General features: G+C 33.6%; 3 protein-coding genes across 3 annotated transcripts; all 3 read right to left on the reverse strand.

Annotated features, from left to right (window-relative positions):
- Positions 1 to 203: 203 nt before the first annotated feature.
- Positions 204 to 5,506, reverse strand: LOC132303976 (ATP-dependent Clp protease proteolytic subunit-related protein 2, chloroplastic). The gene is made up of 9 exons (XM_059801435.1): positions 5,353 to 5,506; positions 5,128 to 5,171; positions 4,947 to 5,010; positions 3,309 to 3,429; positions 1,761 to 1,898; positions 1,535 to 1,651; positions 905 to 973; positions 703 to 798; positions 204 to 516 (listed from the first exon to the last, which is right to left on the reverse strand). The coding sequence occupies exons 1-9, from the start codon at positions 5,409 to 5,411 to the stop codon at positions 379 to 381; spliced, it is 846 nt and encodes a 281-aa protein (XP_059657418.1). The 5' UTR covers positions 5,412 to 5,506; the 3' UTR covers positions 204 to 378.
- Positions 5,507 to 6,860: 1,354 nt separating this feature from the next.
- Positions 6,861 to 14,838, reverse strand: LOC132303977 (protein cornichon homolog 1-like). Its single transcript, XM_059801436.1, has 4 exons — positions 14,500 to 14,838; positions 9,628 to 9,809; positions 7,455 to 7,577; positions 6,861 to 7,351 (listed from the first exon to the last, which is right to left on the reverse strand). The coding sequence occupies exons 1-4, from the start codon at positions 14,569 to 14,571 to the stop codon at positions 7,309 to 7,311; spliced, it is 420 nt and encodes a 139-aa protein (XP_059657419.1). The 5' UTR covers positions 14,572 to 14,838; the 3' UTR covers positions 6,861 to 7,308.
- A 1,969-nt stretch (positions 14,839 to 16,807) lies between these two features.
- On the reverse strand, positions 16,808 to 20,487 carry LOC132303978 (uncharacterized protein At4g22758-like). The gene is made up of 3 exons (XM_059801437.1): positions 20,044 to 20,487; positions 18,660 to 18,867; positions 16,808 to 17,339 (listed from the first exon to the last, which is right to left on the reverse strand). Exons 1-3 carry the CDS (start codon positions 20,335 to 20,337, stop codon positions 17,083 to 17,085), a joined length of 759 nt encoding a protein of 252 aa, XP_059657420.1. The 5' UTR covers positions 20,338 to 20,487; the 3' UTR covers positions 16,808 to 17,082.
- Between the last annotated feature and the right edge of the window lie 3,000 nt (positions 20,488 to 23,487).

The raw sequence follows: 23,487 nt of genomic DNA on the forward strand, positions 1-23,487 counted from the left end.
TAGTTAAATGCAATTCACAAAGAGTCTAACTTACAGATTTATGGCAAAAGATCTGTATATACTAATAAGACATTTGATTCCAAACCACAGATTTGATCATTTATGGGCATCAGACATGAAACAATATACTAAAAACCCTAGATAACAGTATTACAGTATGCAACCAATTTGCAAGGCTAATAAATTATTTGGACAAAATAATAGTTATCCGGAAGACTTCAGAACACTCATTTATTCAATTTCAGAATCAATCGACACCAAAAGATAATTGTATTACATCAATTACTGAATGAATAGCTTATTATGCAAGTAAATACATGCAAGTTTGGAAAGATTCTGAACTGAAACTATATCGGCGAATCTGGTGCAAAAACTACCCTAACCAATACCTGCTCCTGCATCTTGTCGTGGTGCATCTGCTTTAATACGAGGCGGCCTAACTATACGATCAATAAGCCCGTATTCCAGAGCCTCCTGAGCATTGAAACGCTTCATCCGGCCTAAATCCTTGTTAATCTGCATATTTTGATTTACGACATAGTAGGCTAATAAATCAGAAAGATATTATAAAGCTCGGTGAAACAAACAATTGAAAATCTTTCGACTTTTCTAGTGTCTTTGTCAGAAAGAAATGATTCAAAGCGTTTCTTTTTACTCTATTTCAGAAACCCAATGACTCAATCTTATGGAACAAAACTACACCTTATCAACAGGCTGGCCTGTCTTCTGAGACAACTCTTTAAAAAGGTAATCTCTGATTCTGAGAAGTTCATTTGCTTCATTACGAATGTCATCGGCCTGTCCCCCAAGGAAAAAAAACAATTGCATATATACATAAACATGTGCAAGGAAAGAAAACGATAAGGTTGGAAACACAGACAATTATGATAATAAATCGTAATACCTGACCACGAGCAGCCCCAGCTGGAGACTGTAATGCAATCCTTGAAAGAGGCATTGCAAAGCGATTACCCTTCATAAGAGAAAATTATCAGATATAGGATCAACAAATAGAAAATTCAGAATTTAGTTGTTTTAGTTAAATATGGTTAGTGTCAAGGGTCAGAATAAGGGCCTAGCAATGCAATACAGTCACAGCACCATATAAATATGTAATCAAGGAAGAGACCAAAATCTCTTAAGGTGAAGAGTATCCTAATGTAATGATATACCATCCAATCTATCATATTTCAGAAATGAATGTACAACCAAAATAAGGAAAATCTAAAAGAAGTCTGTAGAATGGGTAAAAGTTAATAATTATAGACAAAAAGTGTTCTCCGTATTCCTTTTTCATCAATTGAAGCAGCCAAATGTGTGTCCAACTGCACACACTGGCACATGAATTTTTGTATAATTGCTATGTTTTACTCAATGGTCACATTTCACCTGCAACATATTTATCAGCATGAAAGAACATTACCGTCGCCCCAGCTGCAAGTTGTGCACTGGCACATGAATTTTTGTATAATTGCTATGTTTTACTCAATAGTCACATTTCACCTGCAACATATTTATCATGAAAGAACATTACCTTCGCCCCAGCTGCAAGTAGAAAGCCTGCCAAATTATAGGCATAGCCAACACAGTGGGTTCCAACTGGACTTTTCAAGCTCTGCATTGTGTCATAGATAGCCATGCTTGGAGTGAGCTGCCAAAAGAGTGCATGTCTTCAGCAGGGAAATAATAAGAACCTGAAGAATATTTTAACAAAAGAAGTAAAACTTGATCGTAAATGACTTGATTTATGAATAACTTACATCTCCACCTGGACCATTGATGTACATATACATCATTTTGGAAGATTCTATACTGTCAAGGTATAACATTGTTGCCAGTATTTGATTGCTAAACTCTTCATCTATATGTTGCCCAATGAAGATAACACGTTCCCGATACTGCACCCAAAGAATTCAGTGAATTTCTTACAAATATAAAAATGTATAGATCAGTGGGAAAGTGCACCAAAGGAAAACAAAGAAACAAACATCCAGGCAAGATAGAACCCGCCTCCAACTTAGCTCAGAGCCTCACACACACAAGAAACAAGAAAAAAGCAATGCAAAATGCTGTGAGATCATTATAAAACTATAAAAAAAATAGATAGCTAGAATCTTCTGACCCTTAAAGAAAATAAGGCAATCCTCGGGTTACACAGACGAGCACCAAACAACCCATGCGTGACATGCCAGACTTAATACTCTCTCCCCCCCTCCCCAAATAGATAGAAGCAATTACTAAAGCAAAAAGGGGGTGCAACCCTATTAAGAATTGGTATCAAGCCCACCCCAACCCGAAAAAGGGCCTCAGGCCAGTGCAGTCTTTGTCTTGTTGAGCTTTGGCCAGTTAATGGGCCTACCCGACTAGACATGGTTGCTAATTGTGAAGCCCAAGCCTGGCCCGGTGGTCCTGATTAATTTTTCTTTTTATTTTTACTGTTTTTATATAAAACTAACTAAAAGAACTATGCCTCCACCGGGGCTTAAACTCTAAACCTCACCTTTAGGTAGGTGAAGCACAAACCACATGGACCAATGCTTTCGTAATTATAGAAATATATATATGCACCAATGCTTTGGTTGTTATAGAAATATATATATATATATATATATATATATATATATATATATATATATATATATATAAAAGTTATAGTATTTTGGGACGTGTATTTTGTGTGGATTAAGGACAATTGTTCAGTATATTCATAAGTTGTCCTTTTACATATATACAAAATTAATGGATTTATCACTCTACTGATATTATCCAAGAGAAAAAACTTGTTTTAAGGCTCAAAAAGGTGTTTGTTAACAAAATAATTCACCCAAACCGCCTTTGGTTGTTTGCAATGAAAAAATCCCAAAAAAAATATCCAAATAATAATAAGAAGAATAATCGAAATCAGACAAAATGAATACAAAAGTTATGACAGTCTAAAGTTTTTGCCACACAATGAAAAAGAAAAAGAAAATGTTAGGGTTAACGTGATAGTATAGAAGTAATTAGGGTTCAATTTTAAAAATCAGAATATACGAGTTTTTCCCTTTTTTACAAATTTTCCGGACCCCAACGGGCGGGCTCATAGGCCACTCCTATGGGCCTGGGGGTCGGGGCACCAATCAGGCTTGCTTGATAAGGTAACAGGTTGATTTGGGCTGGATGCATAGTGGGCTTTGGCCTCTGCTGGGCGAGGCCGCGGGCCAAATCATTATACCTAAACCCGAGTAGAAAATTTAGTCTGTTGTTTATTGGGTCACAAAATAGAACTCCTACTCATTTAATTAGAGGAAGTAGCCATAGTGACTCACAAGAGCATTCCATAAATCAACCCATTGCCAAGTTCCCTCACCGGGAGTTCTGTAGGGCACTCTTGGTGTCCCTATTGGCATCATTCCAACACGTGATCGTGTTGGTTTAGAGCCGCGAGTCCTGAAAACAGAGAAATGAGTCAATGTACAAAGTTTCACATGCAGCAATCACAATAATTCATAAGGAATAAATTTCCAAAGTTTCACATTTGTGCAGCAATCATAATAATTTGTAGGGAATAAATTTTCCACAGCCCATGCAAAAGCTTCTGGAAAATAAATGCATGCTTGAATAGAGCATTGTAGTAAGATAAAAATAAAAAAAAATAAAAAAAATTTATTTGATAAGTAAAATGTATTAGAAAGCGTTCAAAAGGGGAACGCGTCCCAAGAGCTGTACTCAAACCAGAAAAAAGAAAGTGGAAAAGAACTATGAACTCAAAGAGCCCAAAAAATCCACAATTTCCACAATTTATATGTAAGCCCACTGAAAAGGGAAAACGAATCCATGTCTATCTTCCCATGTGTATGTTACAATTTACATGTAAGCCCACTGAAATTAAACAAATTCTTCCTCTTTTTAGGTTTGCATTCTATGATTAACATTTCTTCAACTTTGAAATCATTTGTGTAGATAAAGCACACAAGTACAAAGATATGCATCCAAGTCAGCACAGACAAGACGCCTTCAGTTTCTAATACATGAAAAGCCCATTGTGTAGTCCCCGTTAATCAAGAATGTAAACTAGTTTCTACCCAAACATATTGTGATGTCGTCAGTTTCTAATACATCCATCATCATCATCATCATCCTTGCCTTGATCTCATATGAATGGGGTCTACAACATGAATTCTCTTTTTTCATTATTTTCTATTACATGCCATTTCTTCTCTAATATTTAACTTTTTAAAATCATTTCTAATAATTTTATTCCATGTTAATTTCGGATGGCCTCTCTACCTCCTACCCTCTATGCAAATTATCCTTCCTCTTCTGATCGGTTCATCTATAGGTCTTCTACGTATATATCCTTACCACCTAAGTCTACTCTCTCCAATCTTGTCACTAATAGGTGCTACATCCATAATATTATTATATTGCTTAATAATACAACAATTTATGAGTGTGTGTGTATGTGTATGTGTGTGTATCTATATATATATATATATCTTCACCACTTGTACAGTTTAAATTGTGGTCTATTTCCTCTAAATAATATGTTTCCTTGCTTACATAATCAAGCATGTTGATTACCCAAGAACAAGATTAGAGGTTCTTTAACATATTTCTCTGCCAGTTCAGTTGCTTCGCAGCTAAATGTAGAATTTTTTTAATCAACCACCTCACATATAAACATAATAGTCATCCACTATGTAATAGAAAAAAAAATGACAAATTTGCAACTTTCACTAACATAAGATATAATCCTACTTAAATTTGTGAATTCTAGACTATAAGTTTGTCTCTGTACACACAGTTTGAAATTATAAGTCTTAATCGGATATAAAAAAATTCAGGATAATTGCAACAGATTAAGATATACAGAATTGGTCAATACAAAACCTAAAATTTACAGAGGGTAGACGAAACATCACAAATAATTTAAAGTATAGAAATTAAAACATTAAGATAAATACCTGCATTGGATACTCTTATAAACATTATTGTGGAATTCAACATTCAAGTTAGGTTTTGCAAAACCTGCCAAAAATTTTAAATTTAAAAAAGAAGAAAGATTTTGAAGAAACGGGGCAAAAAATAAATAAAAAATTTAACGACGAAGAAATTATCATAGATTTTGGGATTAAGAGCAGAGACCTGGAGATTGAAGCTTTAACCCTACAAAAACCTTGGTCGCGCAGCTGCCAAAAGAAACAAGGGAATTTTTCAAAGACAAAAAAACAAAATTCAATTTCGGTTTATATGAAACATTAAATCTATATATACACATATACGTACACAAATATATATATATATATATATATATATATATATAGAGAGAGAGAGAGAGAGAGAGAGAGAGAGAGAGAGAATAGAGTGAACCTGAGAGACGGAATAACTTCAGTTGGAGAGTGTAGACTTGTATGAAGCGACACAGCCATTTTAGAGATTGAGAGAGAGAGAGAGAGAGAGAGAGTAGGACTATAGTTGATGGTTCGGTCTATATCCTATATCGAGTCTCTTAGCAGCGAGAAGGTTAGATTAGGGAATGTGGTTTATGGGTAATTTCAGCGGGTAGTCGAGTTTTATGTATAAAGCTTATTATGCATTTTACAAGTAATAATTAATTGAGTGGTGCACTTTAAAAGTGGAAACTTTATTTTATTTTATTTTTATTGATTGGTTTTTCATTGATTACCCAACATCTCTAATGTAAAAAAGGTAATTCACTATTAAAGAGACATCAAATTCTAATTTTAATTTTTTTAATTTTAATTCTTTTAAAGTTGTTATATGAATGTTGCATTTGGTGATATAATTATGTTGTGTTATGAATTTACTTGATATAGTGATTTTTTTTTTTTTTTTTTTTCTTTTAAAATATGATATAACTATGTTACACTAGTGCACAGAATTATCTAAATAAGAGGAGATTCGGGTTCAAAAAGAGACGAATCTAATACACAAGCACAAGTTGAAATTTAAAATTTTATATATCATTTCCATTTTCTTTTCCCTATATCAAATTACATTTTAAAATTTACATTTATAATATTGTTTAAGAATGAGAAAAATATGAGAGATGAAAATTTTCTTCCTTTTTTCTTTCCTAAATATGCAAAAATTAAAGAAAAGCTAAATGGGTTAAGGGGCAAAGTTTGAAACACAATTTGTTCACTTTTAATATGTCAAATCTTACTTGTCTTTTTTCATTCGAATTCATCATATAACATTTGCAACAGCTATTATTTTTTACATCAAGAACTCCTCCAACCAATACCTCAAATGCCTACTTGACATTTGGCATTACATTTTAGTTTATGGATCCCACAAACAATTTAAATTTGACATATTGAGCATCTTCACCCAAAACTTTAAATATTAATAAACTAATAAATTTGACATCGGAGTACGCCAAAATATATGAAATTATACATTTTTGAGATATGAAATTTGAAGCATCATGCTCTAATACACCCTCTCTTGTTTTTTTTTTCTTTTTAAATGAAGACACTTTTTCACGAACGGCTCTCCAGGAAAGGTATATACGCCAGTAACAAGTCATATACTGTGTTTTTGAAGATGTAATAACTAAAGAACTTTCACAGGTACATTCCTTATAAAAGTTGAGCCTCTACAACCTTAATTTCAAAACATCAAAGTTGAGCTTCACTCCATAGCGCCAACATTTCTGCCAATTTAAAAGTACATTTTTGTGCCACAAAACACAATTAAATGTGAACTTCCAAATGAAAACACTTCTATTGTGCCAGACAGGCAAAAAAAAAAAAAAAAAAACCACCCTAGTTCATACATCTCCAACAGTTTTACGGTTTTGCAAGAGATTCTCAGAGAAGTTTTCTTGCTAAAGTAATGTTGATCCAATCGAATACTCGAGACCCTCACTTGAAAACACATATATGTTCCGGCAAAAACAAGTTAAGGTCTCCTCCCAAACATTGTTTAACAAATCGCTGGCAGACATGCAGGAACACAAAAGAGCCGTTCACACCGGTTTAATAGAAGCTCTTGGCAAGCTGCCAATGCCCATTACAGACTTACAGTTCCAATGAGAAAATGTGAAGAAAACCCAATAATGGCGAAAACATATACACGGGAAAAAAATATCAACGAGTGTCTCAAGACCATACAACAATCTAAGGATGTCGTATCAAATTAAAAACCTAAAACTGAGAAACCCTACCTACAAGCCCTGGGAATTGTTCAAATTATATAAATCACAGAAGAGTTGGTCTTGAAATAATGCAGCCACAGAAATATCGCTCAATAAAAGGCAGCAGGTGATGATCCTCCACTCGTTTTCCATAATAATGGAAGTCAAAATTCATGTTCATCCTCTTCCAAAACGTTCCAAATCATCCTAAAACAGAAGTACAGACAAAATTAATCATAATTGTAGAAAAAGCAATCCCACTCTACTGGTTTCAGAAAGGCAAATAATAGATTGTTAAAGGTAGGAGTACCAAAATAAGGAGACAAAGAGAAGAAATATCAGATAAGCGAGTTTGAAGATCCGTATCTTCTTTTCCCTACTAAGCAAGTTGAAGATCTCAGTTACATCTATCAGGTGCTGTCTCCGCATGTACCTAATCCAGAAAGGAATAACTCAGAATGAGTGGGTTGATTCAGAGCCAATTACAGAGATACATAATGTTTAAAATACACTGTATATTGATTCATCCCAAGCCACTAAAACGTATGATTTTTTTATTTTATTTTTGCATAATAAAACGTATGATCACTAGGACAATTTGGCTATTAATACATGCATCATGCAAATGTTCCTTCATGTTCGAGATGATCACTAAAATTTGGAGCGAGCTGAGGTATGTGCAGGCTCAGTCCAAGCTTTAGCATATTCTGCCAAGCCTGATCTAGCAACTCATTCCTGGTTGCCAATCTAAAAGTATAAATCATCCAACAGACACAAACATCTCCTGAATGTGGTAGATTGGTGATTCTTTTATAAATTTCTAAAATCTAATTGGCTGATAGAGCTTGACAGAATAAAAAAATTGACCCAAAAAAAATACACAGAAGGAGAAAAGGCAATGACTTGAAAGAAGAAAAAATACATATATACAAAGCATTGACTTGGTATAATTTTTGTTTACATAGTAATACGACCGTTTGATCAACAGTCATTAAGTTATCAAACGGCAACAATAGTTTAAGTGATGCGGTTGGCTCTTCCATGCCTGGACCAAAGAAACTATGCCAAAGACCATGTTCGCTATAGTAAAGGATTAAGCCTCACTATTATTTGACCCAACTACCTCCTTACACAGTTAATCCAGTTTATATGTTAATGATAAAGGTTTTGATAAAGCGGGAGGAGGAAAGAAAAGAAGTAGGTTTTGCTAAAGTGGGAGGAGGAAAGGAGAAAAGTATGCAGCAATCACAACTGCTTAAGGAGTAAAGATAACAAAAAGGCATTGAATTGATGCAAGAATTACAGCAGCTCTTGAACATGATAAAACATTTAACAGTGAAAATATCGGCCAAATGGTTCAAGAGCATCACACCAGAAGAATTTAGGTCATGAGACAAAGATCTAACCCCTTCATGTGAAAAGTTACTCTATAGCATCTCCAAGTTGCTTATGGCAAATAATTAATGTCCCTGTAAAATCACTTCCACAGTCACTCTAATACCAAATGCAAAAGTAAGACTATATGAATTTCATTTACACTTACTTATCAAAAAAATTTATATTTACACTTGTATTCTACGATAAAAAGGAAGCCTAAATTGAACTGAGAACATAAAATGTGTTTCAAAGAAAGGGGTTGTTATTACCGTTTCAATCATCGAGTCAGGGGAGGTCAGTAAGAATTTCAAAACCTAAAAGACTTATAAAAATATTGTTTCAAAAACCTCACTTATAATGTTGAAACCCCAAGTAAATAAAACTATATATTAACCAAAATAAAATTAAATAGATGAAGGAAAAAAAAATGTTCAAATAGTTTTTTATATTTTTTTTTGTCACTAAAGCCCCTACTACGTATGACGTATGAGATGTGCATCTCAAGTAATAGATATATGCCATGAAACCATAATCACTTTGCAGCGAATTCTTAAAATGACATTTCCGAACATTTCCATTGAACCATGACCCCTAGCAAAGCATCAAGATTCAAGACCAAGAAGCATCCAGGAACTTCAAAAGGTATGAACCGCATCTAATTCTTTCAAGCAACCCATAGTTCATAGATAAAGGCAAGGTGATGAATGCACAAAAGAAGGAAACTCCGACCAACCTAAAGTGGAATGTGAGAAGCTAAGGCATGTGCTAAAAACTACATAAAACATGGAAAACACATAACGACATGTATTCCTGATTATTTGACAATTTTCAAGAGAAATCACATTAAGTAGATATGCAGCAAAACCTGTGCCATTTGTGTTACATATACTAAATTTTTTAATAGTAAGACAAATGCAAGCACAAGTAAAATGCATGCTAAAATCTCTCTATCCCTCTAAAAAAAATACATATATGAATCCATGTAAAGATGTAAACTTTTGAGCAAACAAATAAAATTAGACATGGCCTAGTATTATTGTCGTTGTTGATGATATTTTTAATTTTGAAGAAAGGACTGAGATAAAAATAAATAAATAAATACTTACAATCTCACATTGTAGTACATGTATGGAACATTCAACAGCGCCATAACCCAATGCCCGGTTACAAGACAGAGGAAGCATAAGACTGCTTGCGTGACAAACTCTGGAAAAATCAATTTGTTTATCCGAGATGCGGAATCATAAGGATTGATATAATCAAACTCTAGATCCGCCAAGCACATAAGCTGCCAAAAATAAATCATCTGTCATATTCCATATGCTTGCATACATCAAACCCAAAAAGGGGCAGGACACAGACATGGAAATATATAAATATAAAAGTTCATTTGTATAGTCTATTATATATGCAAATATAAACTTTCAATAATTTTCTAATTTTTGTACTAAGATTGCATATATGGAAGATAAAACTATTCAAGTACTAAAGATTTCAATTTATATATACAAAAGCTTCAGTATTATAAATATACAGACACATAAATATATATTCAAGTACTAACGATGACCATGTGTATGATTTAAATTTTTGTTGAAGAAAGCAAGCTTGAACATCTTTTGGAGTGTGTTCGTCTTGTTTTGATGACTGTCGGACATGAGCCTTTTTAAGACGTGTTTGTTACATAAAGCTTATGTTTGGAAACATTGTATGGGAAATCCTAAATTATGAAATTTATTTATTTTTATCACGGACACATTCATGAAGTATTAAAAACATCTATGAGTCTCTACAAACAGTGTACCGCACAAACAAAGCATGAGAGAGAGAGAGAGAGAGAAGGGGGGGTTGTGTTTGTGCTTATAGAATTTAAATAAAAAAAAGGATTTTCCCACATAAACAAAATATAACCTACCAAGAATAAATATATATACACATATCTAAACTTAATCTTCTTCAACAAATGATCTCTAGCAATTTAGAGGAACATAAGCCTCTTGGAATTGCTAACAAAAACTTCCAAAATTTTCTCATTGTCCTCATCATCAAGAACATAATTCCTTATCAAGAGCTACTTGGATTTATAAGTGGGGCTATACAATAGTTTCAGAAATATATTTATTTATAATTTCTTTCTAATTAAGAAGGGGGGTTAGTGATCAGCATCCTGCTTGTGAAGCGAAAGAGCCATGGAGGCAGCAAACTAATGCCTAAGTATAAATGGTCGAGACAACATACAACTCCTTAAAAACTTCAGAAGCCATATGCATTCCTACGAAAGAAGTTGAGATCAATGACTTAAGTATGTTAATATGTTTCTGTTAGGAATAAGAGTCGTATACTGGCAATTTCCTATTTGCTGTACAGACCTTAAGAAAAAGAAAAAAAAAAAAAAAAGGCTTCAAACCAAGGGAAGGGATGTTTACACATACCACAATTAGGACTTTGAAGTATGACAGAGACTGTACCGGAGTGGTTAAAAAGAACAACAATGGGTTGTAGCATTTCCTATTGATTTGTCAAGGGGATGTACAAGAAGCTTTCTCGTCTAAAGGCAGGGTGAAATTTCTCACTATACAATGACCAAAACGAACGAGGGCTAACGACGATGAAGGGAAGGGAGAAGGAGGTCAAAGCCATGAGTCACATGCTTCCAACCACAAAAGATGATGAAAATACAGCTCAATGAAGAAAATGCCGCAAATATCTCAAGACTCGATCACATATCTAGGTTGAGGTAAGTTGAGACCATAAAGACCAACTATGACCGAGGTATGATCTTTAGAAGGCTAAAAATACTATTTTAATCATGTTTATCAAAAACTGCAATTTTTGATAAAATGATTTCCCAATGTGCTTCAATTAACTGGTCGACTGATGGAGCAACTTGGCAGTAGGTATCTAACACTGCCTCGATCAATCGAGCCCCGTGGGGATTTATTCTTGAAGACTCTCAAAACATATTTCTAAAACGATTCAACATACCAAAAAGTATGGGCTACCTATATTGGCTATAAATACGGGGTTTTAGTCGATCTAAGGCATGATTTTAAGCCTCAAATCATATAAAGAGAAAATCCTTATGTGAGAGAAATTTCCAATTACTAAATCGAGGGTTCCAATAGACACCATCATATGTGATTGAGTATTCATCAATGAGGAATTCACCAGCGAATCGAGACATTCCAATTCAACCAATCAGATAACAACCATTGGAGAAACGGATTCGTGTGGAGCAAAGTCTATTGCCGCAAGAGATGAACAACCTGGAGACTTGAGTGGAGATTTTGACATCAATCTGTGTCAAAAAGTAACTTGAGATTCTAGAGTGTGAAAACTGTTAACCTAGCTGTAACTTCTTTCTCATATAATGGATTGTTCTTGCCCGTAGTTTTTTTATTGTCTAGGGTTTTCCACGTAAAAGTTTGGTCCCTCTAAGTCTTATTCATTACTCAGACTCTTGACTTATTAGAACCTTGGGTAACAGTCCAACAATCTAACAGCTTCCCAAGGGGTAGCAAAAATAACGATCAACATCTTTATTCTTCAAAGGAAATTAATTCTACATTTTAGTATTAAAGAAAGTAGAGAGTAAGAAGCCAAGTGAATTAACACTCCATTGACACACATCACGAGCTTGGAAAGATAGTAGGGAAAATTCCATCTTAGTCCTACTTTTTAACCTCAAAGACAAATAAGTCCTAAAAAAAAATTATAGGACAAAGAAGTCCTACTTTACATAAATATTTCCAATCAAGTCCTAAACTAAATAGAATCCCTATTTTACCCTTTCCATATTCCCCTCACTCTCAACCCCCTTTCTCCCTTAACCAATCCGGGAATCCATTTGAGGAACCAAAGGTTTGACAGAGCTCAGTTGGGTGGTTTAGCAGCGATGATGAGACCACACATTTCTCCTCAAAATCTCTTTCCTCTGATTTATCTGGTCGGTCTTTTTACCAAAACAAAGCTCGTTGCGACCTCCAAATTGCACGAGTTCACCAACACAGCTGAGTCCTCCGCTCCGAGTCAGCCGGTTAATTCTTGCCGCCGTCCGACTCCACCGGCTGAGTTCATCCTCGCCGAACTCACCGCCAGCCCGTCCCTGCCGGATCCATCACAGTCGCTGTTCTCGGCTACTGTTCCATCCCGCCAAGCCGCGCCGCAAGCTTACAGCTGAGCTTCTTCTTCCATCACCGATCAAACCATCACGGCCGAGCCCTCACCGGCCGACCCCTCCATCGCGGCTGAGTCCCCGACATTATCCAAAGCCAAAACCCCCTTCAGCCTTCCTTCTTCCTTGATCGAAGCTTTTTTCGAGCGAGGTTGTCTGGTTGCCCCCTCTGTAACGATTTTCGCGATGAGATCAAGATATATATGTGTGTGTGTGTTGGGGCGGCAAGATGAGAACAGAGAACGGAGAGAGGAAAGACTCACCTCATCGGCAACTATAGGCTCCATGGATTCTGGCAGTGATTTGCATAATGTCCTCACCGGTGAATCGATCCTTGCTTAAGGGAGAAAAGGGGTTGAGAGTGAGGGGGAATATGGAAAGGGTAAATTAGGGATTCTATTTAGTTTAAGACTTGATTGGAAATATTTATGTAAAGTAGGACTTCTTTGTCCTATAAACTTTTTTTTAGGACTTATTTGTCTTTAGGATTGAAAAGTAGGACTAGGGTGTAATTTTCCCAAGATAGTATCATGGTAACCATCAAAGCAAGAGAATAAGATTTAGCAAGCTATTGACGTGCACAGTGTTGAGGTTAGAGAATCTGGACCCTTTCAAGATTGTTGTTTATAGTGACGATTTGGTACTAGAGCTTTTTGAAGGCAATGTTGTGTTGGGCCTAGGTTTTGCAAAACTTTGGCAGATCTTATCCTCTGGCTTTGATGGAGATGCAATTATTATTAGTGCTCAAGAGAATAGGGAGAATGAATAATATAAAAAGTCAAAGATCACAAGTTTTTTTGAACTCATTCTATGTGTGGAAGCTATTTGGTGACAAGAGCCCAAAAGGACGTTAGATAGCAAACGTACTTGGAGATTGGGTGTTCCTAGTGTTATAGATCAGAAGTTCCTGAAGACTGTTGACACATCAACAACTAAGAAGATCGGGAGAATTGCACAAGTCTGAATTAAGAGGGACTGGATGATTCTAGGAGGGAATCTGGTAACTCAGTTGAAGACTTCGTTCTCATTTAGTGGATTTTGATCTATTGGACTAAGTCCCATAGTATTGTCCTATGGGGCTTTTCCCGTACATCTGGTGTGTTGTGTGATTGCTTGGTTATTATTTCTATTCTATGTATTTAAATAACCAATATTGTTGAGTTTCAAATATAATTGCTTGAGTTTTAAATCAGTTACTGATTTAAATCAGACAAGATCTATTCACCCCTATAAATCTATTTAGGGCATAGTGCTGGTTAACAGTTCTGTTGTTTTTCTTCAAAGTCCAATAAAAGGCAAACGTGATAATTAACCATAACACCAGCAGACAAGCCAATTTAAATAATTGAATTCATGTAAAATACCATAATAGAGGGGAACAATTCAAATAAAATCTTAGAATGTATATATGAATGTTCATATTATGCATTTATAATAAACTCAATAACAACTGCTTTGTCAAACTCTATGCACATTATGAGCATTTCACCATACATATAGTTCTAATTTCGCCAAAATACAGAACTGAATGCAAGATATATATATATATATATATATAACAACAATACTATCATATATATATATAACAACAATACTATCATAAGCAAAACCCTAATTTTACAATTCTCAAGTTGCAAGGCATGAACACCAGTCCATTGATTAAAATGTAACTAAAACAAAAATAACTTACAGTATAAATACTGCATTCTACTCTGTGAGTTTGAACTGAGTATATATATATATATATTTTTTTTTATGTATAGAGAGAGGAACATATGTGTTTCTAGGGTTTTAGGAAATTGACCTGGTAAACGACGAGCGCTAGAAGAGCTACAACGACGAAGAAGAACAATACCCATACGAGTAGATAACCCATCCTCTCTCTCCTTCTCCTCTTCTTTCGATTCCTCAGTTCGTCAAAACAATACGAACCAAAAAGAAGAAGCGCACGATAAGAACTGCGAATCAGCAGAAAACAGGAGAAGATCGCTAATGGAAGCGGTTGGTGCGTAATGCGCACGCTTTTTACTCTGCGTTTTACTGCTGATCACACGCAAAGGATCGGAAAAGAGAAGGGAAAAATATAAAAGACTGTCGGACTTCAAATAGTATACCGTCAAGCAAGAAATCGTGGCGTGCTGGAAGAGAAATTATTGGATGGTTTCAATAAAATAAAATAAATAATTTTATTAAATTTTTTAGGTCCACTTTTTTTTAATTAATTGGTTCGTTTTGGTTAGATTGAATCACATTATCTAACTTTTGGCAAGTGCCTGCCCTTTATAACATATGTAGTAACTTTTTATATATATATTTTTATATATGTGAAAAAAATTATATATTATTCCTTAAATTTTGTTGTTTCTAAAATTATTTCTTTATTTTTTTTTTTACTTTTTAAATTCTTTAAAATTTCTTTACAAGAAAAAGTTAAATTTACTTTCCTTAATTAAAACTCTTAATTTTTTTTTTTTTTAAAGTTCTTTCATTTTTTTTTTATTTATTTATTTTTTTTATTTCTACTTCTTAACATTTTTCTTTTTAAGGTGCATATTTAAATAATTTTCTTCTTCTATCTACTTTTGTATTTTATATTTGTTATATATATATATATATATATTGCACCGTACCCTGACTTGAAATTTTGATTCCGGTCCCTGCTCCTCTCATAAGTGAGTGAGTTGATTAATTATTTTATTTGAAGGAAAAAATATAACTAAGTAAATTATGATCCTCCTCAATAATTTTTCTCTCATGTAATTTGTTATGCATGACCAGGGTTTTATAAGAGAATAGACATATAGAATGCAAAATTGATCAATGCACGACTGTACTGTTGAATTATATGATATGTTTGATGGATAATTTAGAAAGAAAAAAAACATGTTAGTATTAATTTTTTTCTTTTTTGCTAATATTAATTTAATTGCTGAGGTCGGCTAAGCCAATTAAGGCCCAGATGAGGCACGTGCCCCCCCCTCACCTTGTTCCAACCTATTATACATAGGTACATATTTTTGCTATATATATATATATGGTAATTTTAAATAGAGTCTCTCTTAAAATTTTTAAATTTTTCTAATTTCCTTTTGAAAAAAAAAAAAATTACATATATCCCCTTCTTCAAGTATACCATATATTTTTCGTTTTCTAAATTTTGTTTGCTTTTTTAAAAAATTTCTTTTTTTCACTTACGTGTATAATTATTTATTTTTCTATTTTTTCCACTTATATCTTTTTATTGATGACATTTGTGATTGTATTTAATTAAATTATTATGAATCAATATTTTGATTCTTATATTTGTAACTATATTTTTTTTACAGTATTTATTTAACATATTATTTTACAAATATTTTCTTCTTATTTGCCTTTTGAATTAAAAAAATTATATTTCGTATTTGTCATACTTACGTGCCCCCTCTGAAATAAAATTCTGGCTCCGCCCGACTGAAGATGCATAGAAGAGAGATACTGAGATAATATGGATTTGGAGAAATGATATTTGTCATTTCAATAAAATTAACAACACGCTTCATATTATACATAGAGTTCAAGTTCTAAATTCTAATAATTGAGGGCGGTTGAATGCGGAAAACTTGATAGTCAATGGGCCTTTACTGCAATTTGCTCCTAAGGGGAATGTTGGAATGCTTACTTTTGCCCAAATTATTATTATTTATTTATTTTTCGTAAGAAAACTTTTGTCCCGAATTGTTAAAGGGTACCCCACACCCGGACAATTCCAACAAACGATCTTCATTGCGTCTTTGGATGCCTCAATTTCACAAAAGTTCCCAGTAACACGAGACCATCATTTCTTCCTTGCCATGTCCGGAATCAAACCCAATTCGACATTCAACTCATACTCAACCCAAGTTCAAAGCATCCTGGGGCTAATTCGACATTCTAACCCAAACTCAATCCAAGTCCAATCTATCCTGAGAGTGCTCGGAGACAACTAATACATAACAAAAACATCTACGTATCTGTGTATATGTATGTGTGTGTTTATGCACACAATGGACATCCAGTGTAGTTTCCCGTAATCAAGGATTATAAGAGAGGTAAGCTAGATATCATTCGACATTATTTGCACAAATTGGCTCCTATTAAAGATTGAAACATGTGTGTGTGTGTTTATACATATTTACGAAGTTGTAAAATAAGAAGAGCAAGTACAACATGTTGAGTGTATTCACAAATGGAAGAATGGTAAAGAAATTTGTGCTTGGGAGAAGAATAAAAGAAGAAAAATTGGAAAGCCAGTAGAGCAAACAAGATGATTGACAGTTTTACCCGCCAAAAAAAAAAAATGGTTGATAGAGTAACATAATAAATTAATAATAATGCTATGTTACTCTAACATGGTGTGATCTGAGCCGAATCATCCATTACAATGCATGCATCCCAATATCTTCCAAAGTTTATGCGTTCTTCTTATAATTTTGCTGATCTTCCGAGCTACGAAAGCCGGTAGGAAAAAGAAAGGAGTCGGAGGACTTGACCTTACTGAAACAGTACTTCTTTCTGAGATGAAAGAAGCCGATGCAATTTCTCCTCCCCTGCTATGATCACCATTGTTCTTCCGAAGATAGAAACTTCTGCTACCGACATCTCCAATCACATCCGATTTCTTCAAACCTACCCAAATAAAATAAATGTTTTAATAACAACAATAATAAAAATTATAAGGGAATGTGTCTTAGTTGATGCAGCCTAACAGTAATATAAACTTTTTCTAAAAAGTGAATTAATCATCTTGAAAATTTTCTTGCAACTATACTCACACAATGAAGTAATCATAATGAAGCCATTGAAAAAAGAACAGGAAGGAAGAAATAAATCCGCATTAATAGTGTACGTCAATTCATGTATTAATAGAATCCAATACTTCCCTGTAAATCGATAAGGGCCACAGAAAAGGTCAAAGATTGGAGAGCCTTCATCGTTATAATACAATACAGATTTTAGCATCTTTTGCCATGACTCACAAAACACTTGTAAAATAACTTTGTAAAAAACAAAGCTCCTTGCCAACTTATTTACTATGAAAATTGGGAATCTACTCAAACATCTTTGTTGACACATTTAGCACCAAAAATGTTTAAACCTCCAATCAAAATACTGATCTGAGAAAAAATGAACTAACTGAGTTTATACAACTGTCTTCATAAATCAACACTAAAATATTTTAAGGTGAACCATATCTTGGCGGGAGCCCTTCAATGGAATGTATAACCCCTGTGAAATTGTCTGCTGCCAAGTAATGTTTCCCATAATATTTTCTTTAGGTAAAAGATAAGCATAGTCTAGATATATATACATACATATATATATATATATATATACATATATATTGCAATCAAATGGCAATGAATGTAAGGAGCATTTATGAAAACCATTTTTTTTTTTTTAAATTTTTTTGAAAGAATATCTTCTTCTAGCTATTTAAAATAGTTTCATGGTTTTCTACATAAAACAAAATGATCCGAAATAATAATTTGTATTTTTTTTTTATTAATTCGAGAAAAAAAAAAATTAAAAATGATACGCCAAACAGGCCACTAAAAAAAGATGCCACTGCTACTTGGTAATATATTCTACTAGTGTTCATACCAGACATCTATACATCAAAGTTACTAGGTCAAAGGTTAGCCAAACAAGTTTAAAACCCATAAATAACCTATAATGTTTGGTCTTAATCTTCAATTATCCCCTTTATGCAGTGTAGAGTAACTTAATTGCCATTGTCCAAAAGAGGAAAGGATAAAAGACGAAATGTGATAACAAATCATTCTAAAAACATATTGTAGTAGTAAATTATCAACAAATTACTAACCAATTGTTTTCAAAATCCAACTGCTTCTTTTAATTTATGGTTAATCTTTCTCTCTTCTTGACCCCCTTTTTATTCGGGAATTAAATGAATAAACTGAAAAGAAACTCAAATCCCAAACTTACTTTGAAGACTGAAGTATGAGTGGTGTAATTCGAAGGTTGAAGCAGCATCTTTACCGAGCTGAGGACTACGCCCTTCTTCACTGTACTTTTTTACTACAAGCTTTATTGTATCCTCCACGTTTGATCCCAATTTGACCATAATTCGAATTGGTCCAGTACTTCCTTCAACTGCGACATTAACCACCACCTTCGCCTCCTTGTTGTAGCCCTGCAATCCGAAATCCCCATTAAATTTGGACATCTACGGGATGTCTAAATTAAATGGTAATATATGGTCAAGTGAACCTACTAGTCTGCAAATTCAAATGGCTGCGAACAATCAGTATGAAACAGGAACTTGATGTGTTGAATGACACTTTAACAATATTATAAAAAATACTTCTCGAAACATTCAAAACAGAATTTGCATTTTTGCTCCTCCTCTATAACCATGGATACTCCTATATAGTTGCATTTGGGATACCAATACTACTCGGGTACTTGCTCATATGAACCGTCATTTGACATGAGATTTTTTATTTCGAACATATAGCCGGACAATTTTGAAGAATTTGCTGTATCGTCATATCCAAATCGTGTCAAATTTGTATCGTGAATTCGTATTCATGCTGCATAGCTTCTTCTTTCAAATGTAGTCGAAATAGTAAGGTTCATCTTTTTTATACTATTATTAGATTTAACAAGACACATCCATCTTCCCTCCGACATGGTACAAATTTATTAATAAATTTCACCATAGTGTACGGCAACATGCACATGAGGACATGTTCTCATTGGTAATGCAATTGAATGGTAAAATATAGGGTTCCTAAAATCACAAACACCAATGAGCCCCAAAAAAGGGTTTGTGTTTTAGAACTTAATTACCAAAAACTTGCATATAATTAATTTGTTTGGCACAAAATATACAGATTAATTATTAATTAAATTGCAAAATTCTTTTGAGAAAAACAAGGCTCTTAGCTCTTCCCTCTCCAAATTAAATAATGGTAATCGCACCGGACTTGTAGTCCAATTGACTAGTGTTTAAAATGACTTCTTCTGTAATTTAAAATTTCCAATTAAATATTATTAGAGAAGAAAAAAAATCGAATTGAATGGCAATACTCTGTGTATATATACATATAACATGCTTGTGTAGTTGTGTGTGTGTGTGTGTGTGTCTGAATATAACATGTTTCACCTTCAAATCATGACCCATTGTTAATTGACATTGTGAATTTCTAATTATGTTCTGAAATTTTGTTCAATCAAGCATATAAATAGACAAACAATTAATTAATTAAATTGACAAATTAGAGATATGAACCAAATAACATTAACGCCGTTAAAACAAAAAAATGCAACCAAACAGTCCCTCATTCCAACGAGAAATCGATCTCACCTCCATATTTTGGGGAGATTGAGGCAATAACTCGGGAGACGAGAATATGTACATAGAAGACTCCCCACGGCAAAAAAGGGCGTCGGGAGCCGTCAAGTTCCGATGCTCGTCTCCGGCGCCGACGAGACCGACGGTCCAAAGATTAGGCTCCGAATCAAATCTCCGTATAATCTTGACGGCCTTCGATTGCTTTGAAGATCGTCGAGCCGGCCGGTGAGTAGACGGAGACGGATGTGGCGGTCTGGATCTCCGGTTCTTCGCCGGAAGTGTTGACCGGAAGTTTCTCTCTGACATATATGATATATATATATAGTCGTATATGTATATGTAGGTGTGTATATATATATTTTCCGAAAGTAAGAGGAGAGAGAGAGAGAGAGGAGAGTTGCTTGGAAGGGTAGTTGTCGTTAGTTGGTTTGCTTGGGAGGGTGAACTGATGATCTCTTGCTTTTTTCTGAAGTTAACGTCCAACTTTTTCTTTGCTTTTGAGTACCGAATGGTCATAGTTCTTGGTTAATTGCAAGAATGCCATTTATCGCAAATAAATAAGAAAAATAATTGTTTTTTTTAAATAAAAAAAAAAAATCAGTGTTTGTTTTTCCTATTCGTTATTTTCTTAATTTTGTAATTACAGATTAATGTGATGGAACCATATTAGCTCGAATAGGTAAGAACTCTACAATTTTTTTATAGGAGAGTGCTTGTTTATCCATTGGTGTGATTTCTAATCTATGACGGTAATGTGGTCCGATGACAAATACAAATATATTCTATAGTTAGAAAATTAAGAAAGTAATAAATAAGAAAAATGAATTCAGATTGACCCGCCTTCCATTTCTTTTTCTTTTTAAATTTTTTTTATTTATTAATAACTAAAGGTGATGTGCCGGTATAAGATTAAATATCAAATGTAAAGAGCAAGTATTCATGTTTAAAACAAGTTGAAATTGTTATTATTTATTTATAATACAAGTCAACTTCTTATTATTATTACCTAGACAAGATACTTGCACAACCATTTGCCCTATGAAGACTTCACGGTAAACATTATCAGAATTTAACATAATTTGTATTTGAAAATGAGATTTCTAAAACTTTGAAACGTGCTATAATCTAATAATATTTCTTCACATTTCAAAATAAAATGTCAAACAGAGGTGGAACACCAAGAGAGCTGTAGCCTGTCAAAAAATTGCCAAATGACAAAAAAATTTCAGTACCTAATTCAGGAATTTGACCATATATATGTAACCAAATTTTCTGGTGAGTTTAAATGTTTGGTGTTGCAGGCTTGCAGCATCTTAAATGCATGAGTGCTCCTTTTTCAAACCCATCCCACCAAAGATAAATTTTAGTTAATTAAAAAATATTTATTTATATATTAATTATTAATCGAGTAAATTCAAAAATTTACGGATTTTAAACTCTATTCTTAAACCCACCCGTAACCAAATTAGGATAATTTCAAACTCATTCCAATAGTGGCTGGACGAGGCGAGACCCCAACGGACTGGATTAAATTGACATCCTTAGTTACTAAGAAGTGTTTAATCAATAAAAAATGACGTACCAACAAGAAAACTCACGTCTCGAGAATGAATCTTTTTTTATTTCGTGCATCATTCAATACATCAAAACGGCACAATTTTGATGTACCGATAAGCACGGGATCCCCATGAACAGGAGGGGATCCAGATTCCTCACAACTTCGTGTCAAAAATACTAATCATCTGTAAGATTAACACCCAATGTACACCAAATAGGACTTGGAACAAGTTTGCAAGTAATCTCCGCTGAGAAATGGTAAAAGTATTGCTTAATTCTAGAACTGGACTTGGAGGATATAACTTTGGATTGTTTGTTGTATGCTGTATGTAAAGTATAACCCAAGGCCTAGCCCAAATGTAACGGATCGGCCCTTGTGACTCAAAAACTTAAGTTATTGGACAGTGCTGCCATATCGATTACCGACCCATATTTGTTAATAGTAAATTCAAATAGAAATACTTTGTGAACAATGGAAATTCATGAGCCCAAACGTACCTTAATTTTGAATGGGCTGAAAATGCTAAGGTGTGAATATGGCTTAGATTTGGATCAGCCCAAAGTCCCAAGTTTAAAAGGCCCAAAAATCAGATAGTTGTCCATATAAGGACTGAGTTTTACTTGTGAATTTGTGATATTCTATCCACCAAAATAACAATATAAATGGGCTGTGCTGATAGAGGAAGGCCCATTTGGGTCCAGAAGAGTTTTTCATAACAATATAAAATCGATTAATATCCTCATATTAGAAATATATATATATATAGATATATATGTACTCGTATTTGCTGCAACAATATGGTTTTGTCATCTCATAAATACAAATTATTTGAAAAGTCTGAAACAATCGCTATCAATAATATGTATATAGAGAAAACTTCGATTAAAAGAAATGTGAATTGAAAATTTTTAGTAATCTTTAAAATTTTTCATAATAATATACAATCTATTAATATGGTCATATAAAAAAATATACTTACCTAGACAGTGACCCAGTGATTGTGAAAGAAAATTTTCAAATCTTGACGACTAATCATATGTTCTGAAAGAACTCATAGTTATGTGAGACGCCTAATTAATTGTGTTAATTATATCATTATTTTTGCATAATCTAACACGGAATATTCTTGTTAACAAAATAATATTTCATTTTCAAAATAAATTTATAGTTATAAAAACAGTTAGGTAGTTAGATTTTCTCTCCAGATTCTCAGAGGCCAAACAAGAGATAAATGGACTGTGAGTCCCACACGTGTATCACCACTCACAGTTGTACTAGAATTTAAAGTAACCATAAGACACATTCAACGAACTAATTCTCCAACTGTCTGTCTGTTAAAAAAAAAAATTTGTGTAAAATATACACTATTACAAGTGATTTATAAATTTTTTTCGTCACTAGTAGTCTATTAAAATATATTGACACATCACTAATATGTAAAAAAGTTGTGTATTTTACACAATATTTTTACACTGTCATATAAGCATATTTTCCCTCTCCTCCCTTTTTCTACTTGCGGTTTTCTTTCTTCTCTATCATTCTTTTACGCTTCTTTGTTTCCCACTTTTTTATGGTAGAATAAAGAAGAATCTGTAATTGGCAGTAATGTAAGAACTGCTCGACCATTTTTTATTTTTTATAAATATAGTTTGATTCATCACTTTCGTTTAATCTTATCTTCTACAATTATACTGTAAATTCTATGATTCTTTAAAAAAATTATCATTTTACATTCTATTCTAATGAGATAAATATATACTAATCAAAGATTAGATATATATATTTTAATCACGTAATTTCTATATACTTAAATCTTATCGTATTATTTGTTATAAGTTAGAATTTCGGTGACGATGGCGTAAAAGGTTTGTTATTGGCGGGATGGGAAAGTGAAGTAT

This window comes from Cornus florida, unplaced genomic scaffold, assembly GCF_030987335.1.
Source record: "Cornus florida cultivar Cherokee Brave unplaced genomic scaffold, ASM3098733v1 CherokeeBrave_3.0.0_Hap2_Chr04, whole genome shotgun sequence".
NCBI classification, from domain to species: Eukaryota; Viridiplantae; Streptophyta; class Magnoliopsida; order Cornales; family Cornaceae; genus Cornus; species Cornus florida.

Coding starts and splice junctions, on each gene's coding strand:
- LOC132303976 (XM_059801435.1), bottom strand. CDS start 5,411: ATGGCTGTGTCGCTTCATACAAGTCTACACTCTCCAACTGAAGTTATT. Junction 3,430..4,946: donor TATAAGAGTATCCAATGCAG/GTATTTATCTTA, acceptor CTCTGTTTTCAG/GACTCGCGGCTCTAAACCAA. Junction 517..702: donor CAGGCCAGCCTGTTGATAAG/GTGTAGTTTTGT, acceptor CAAAATATGCAG/ATTAACAAGGATTTAGGCCG.
- LOC132303977 (XM_059801436.1), bottom strand. CDS start 14,571: ATGGGTTATCTACTCGTATGGGTATTGTTCTTCTTCGTCGTTGTAGCT. Junction 9,810..14,499: donor TAGCGCTCGTCGTTTACCAG/GTCAATTTCCTA, acceptor TATTTTTGGCAG/CTTATGTGCTTGGCGGATCT. Junction 7,352..7,454: donor CTCTTTGTCTCCTTATTTTG/GTACTCCTACCT, acceptor CTTCTGTTTTAG/GATGATTTGGAACGTTTTGG.
- LOC132303978 (XM_059801437.1), bottom strand. CDS start 20,337: ATGTCAGAGAGAAACTTCCGGTCAACACTTCCGGCGAAGAACCGGAGA. Junction 18,868..20,043: donor AATCTCCCCAAAATATGGAG/GTGAGATCGATT, acceptor TTCGGATTGCAG/GGCTACAACAAGGAGGCGAA. Junction 17,340..18,659: donor CTCATACTTCAGTCTTCAAA/GTAAGTTTGGGA, acceptor TTATTTGGGTAG/GTTTGAAGAAATCGGATGTG.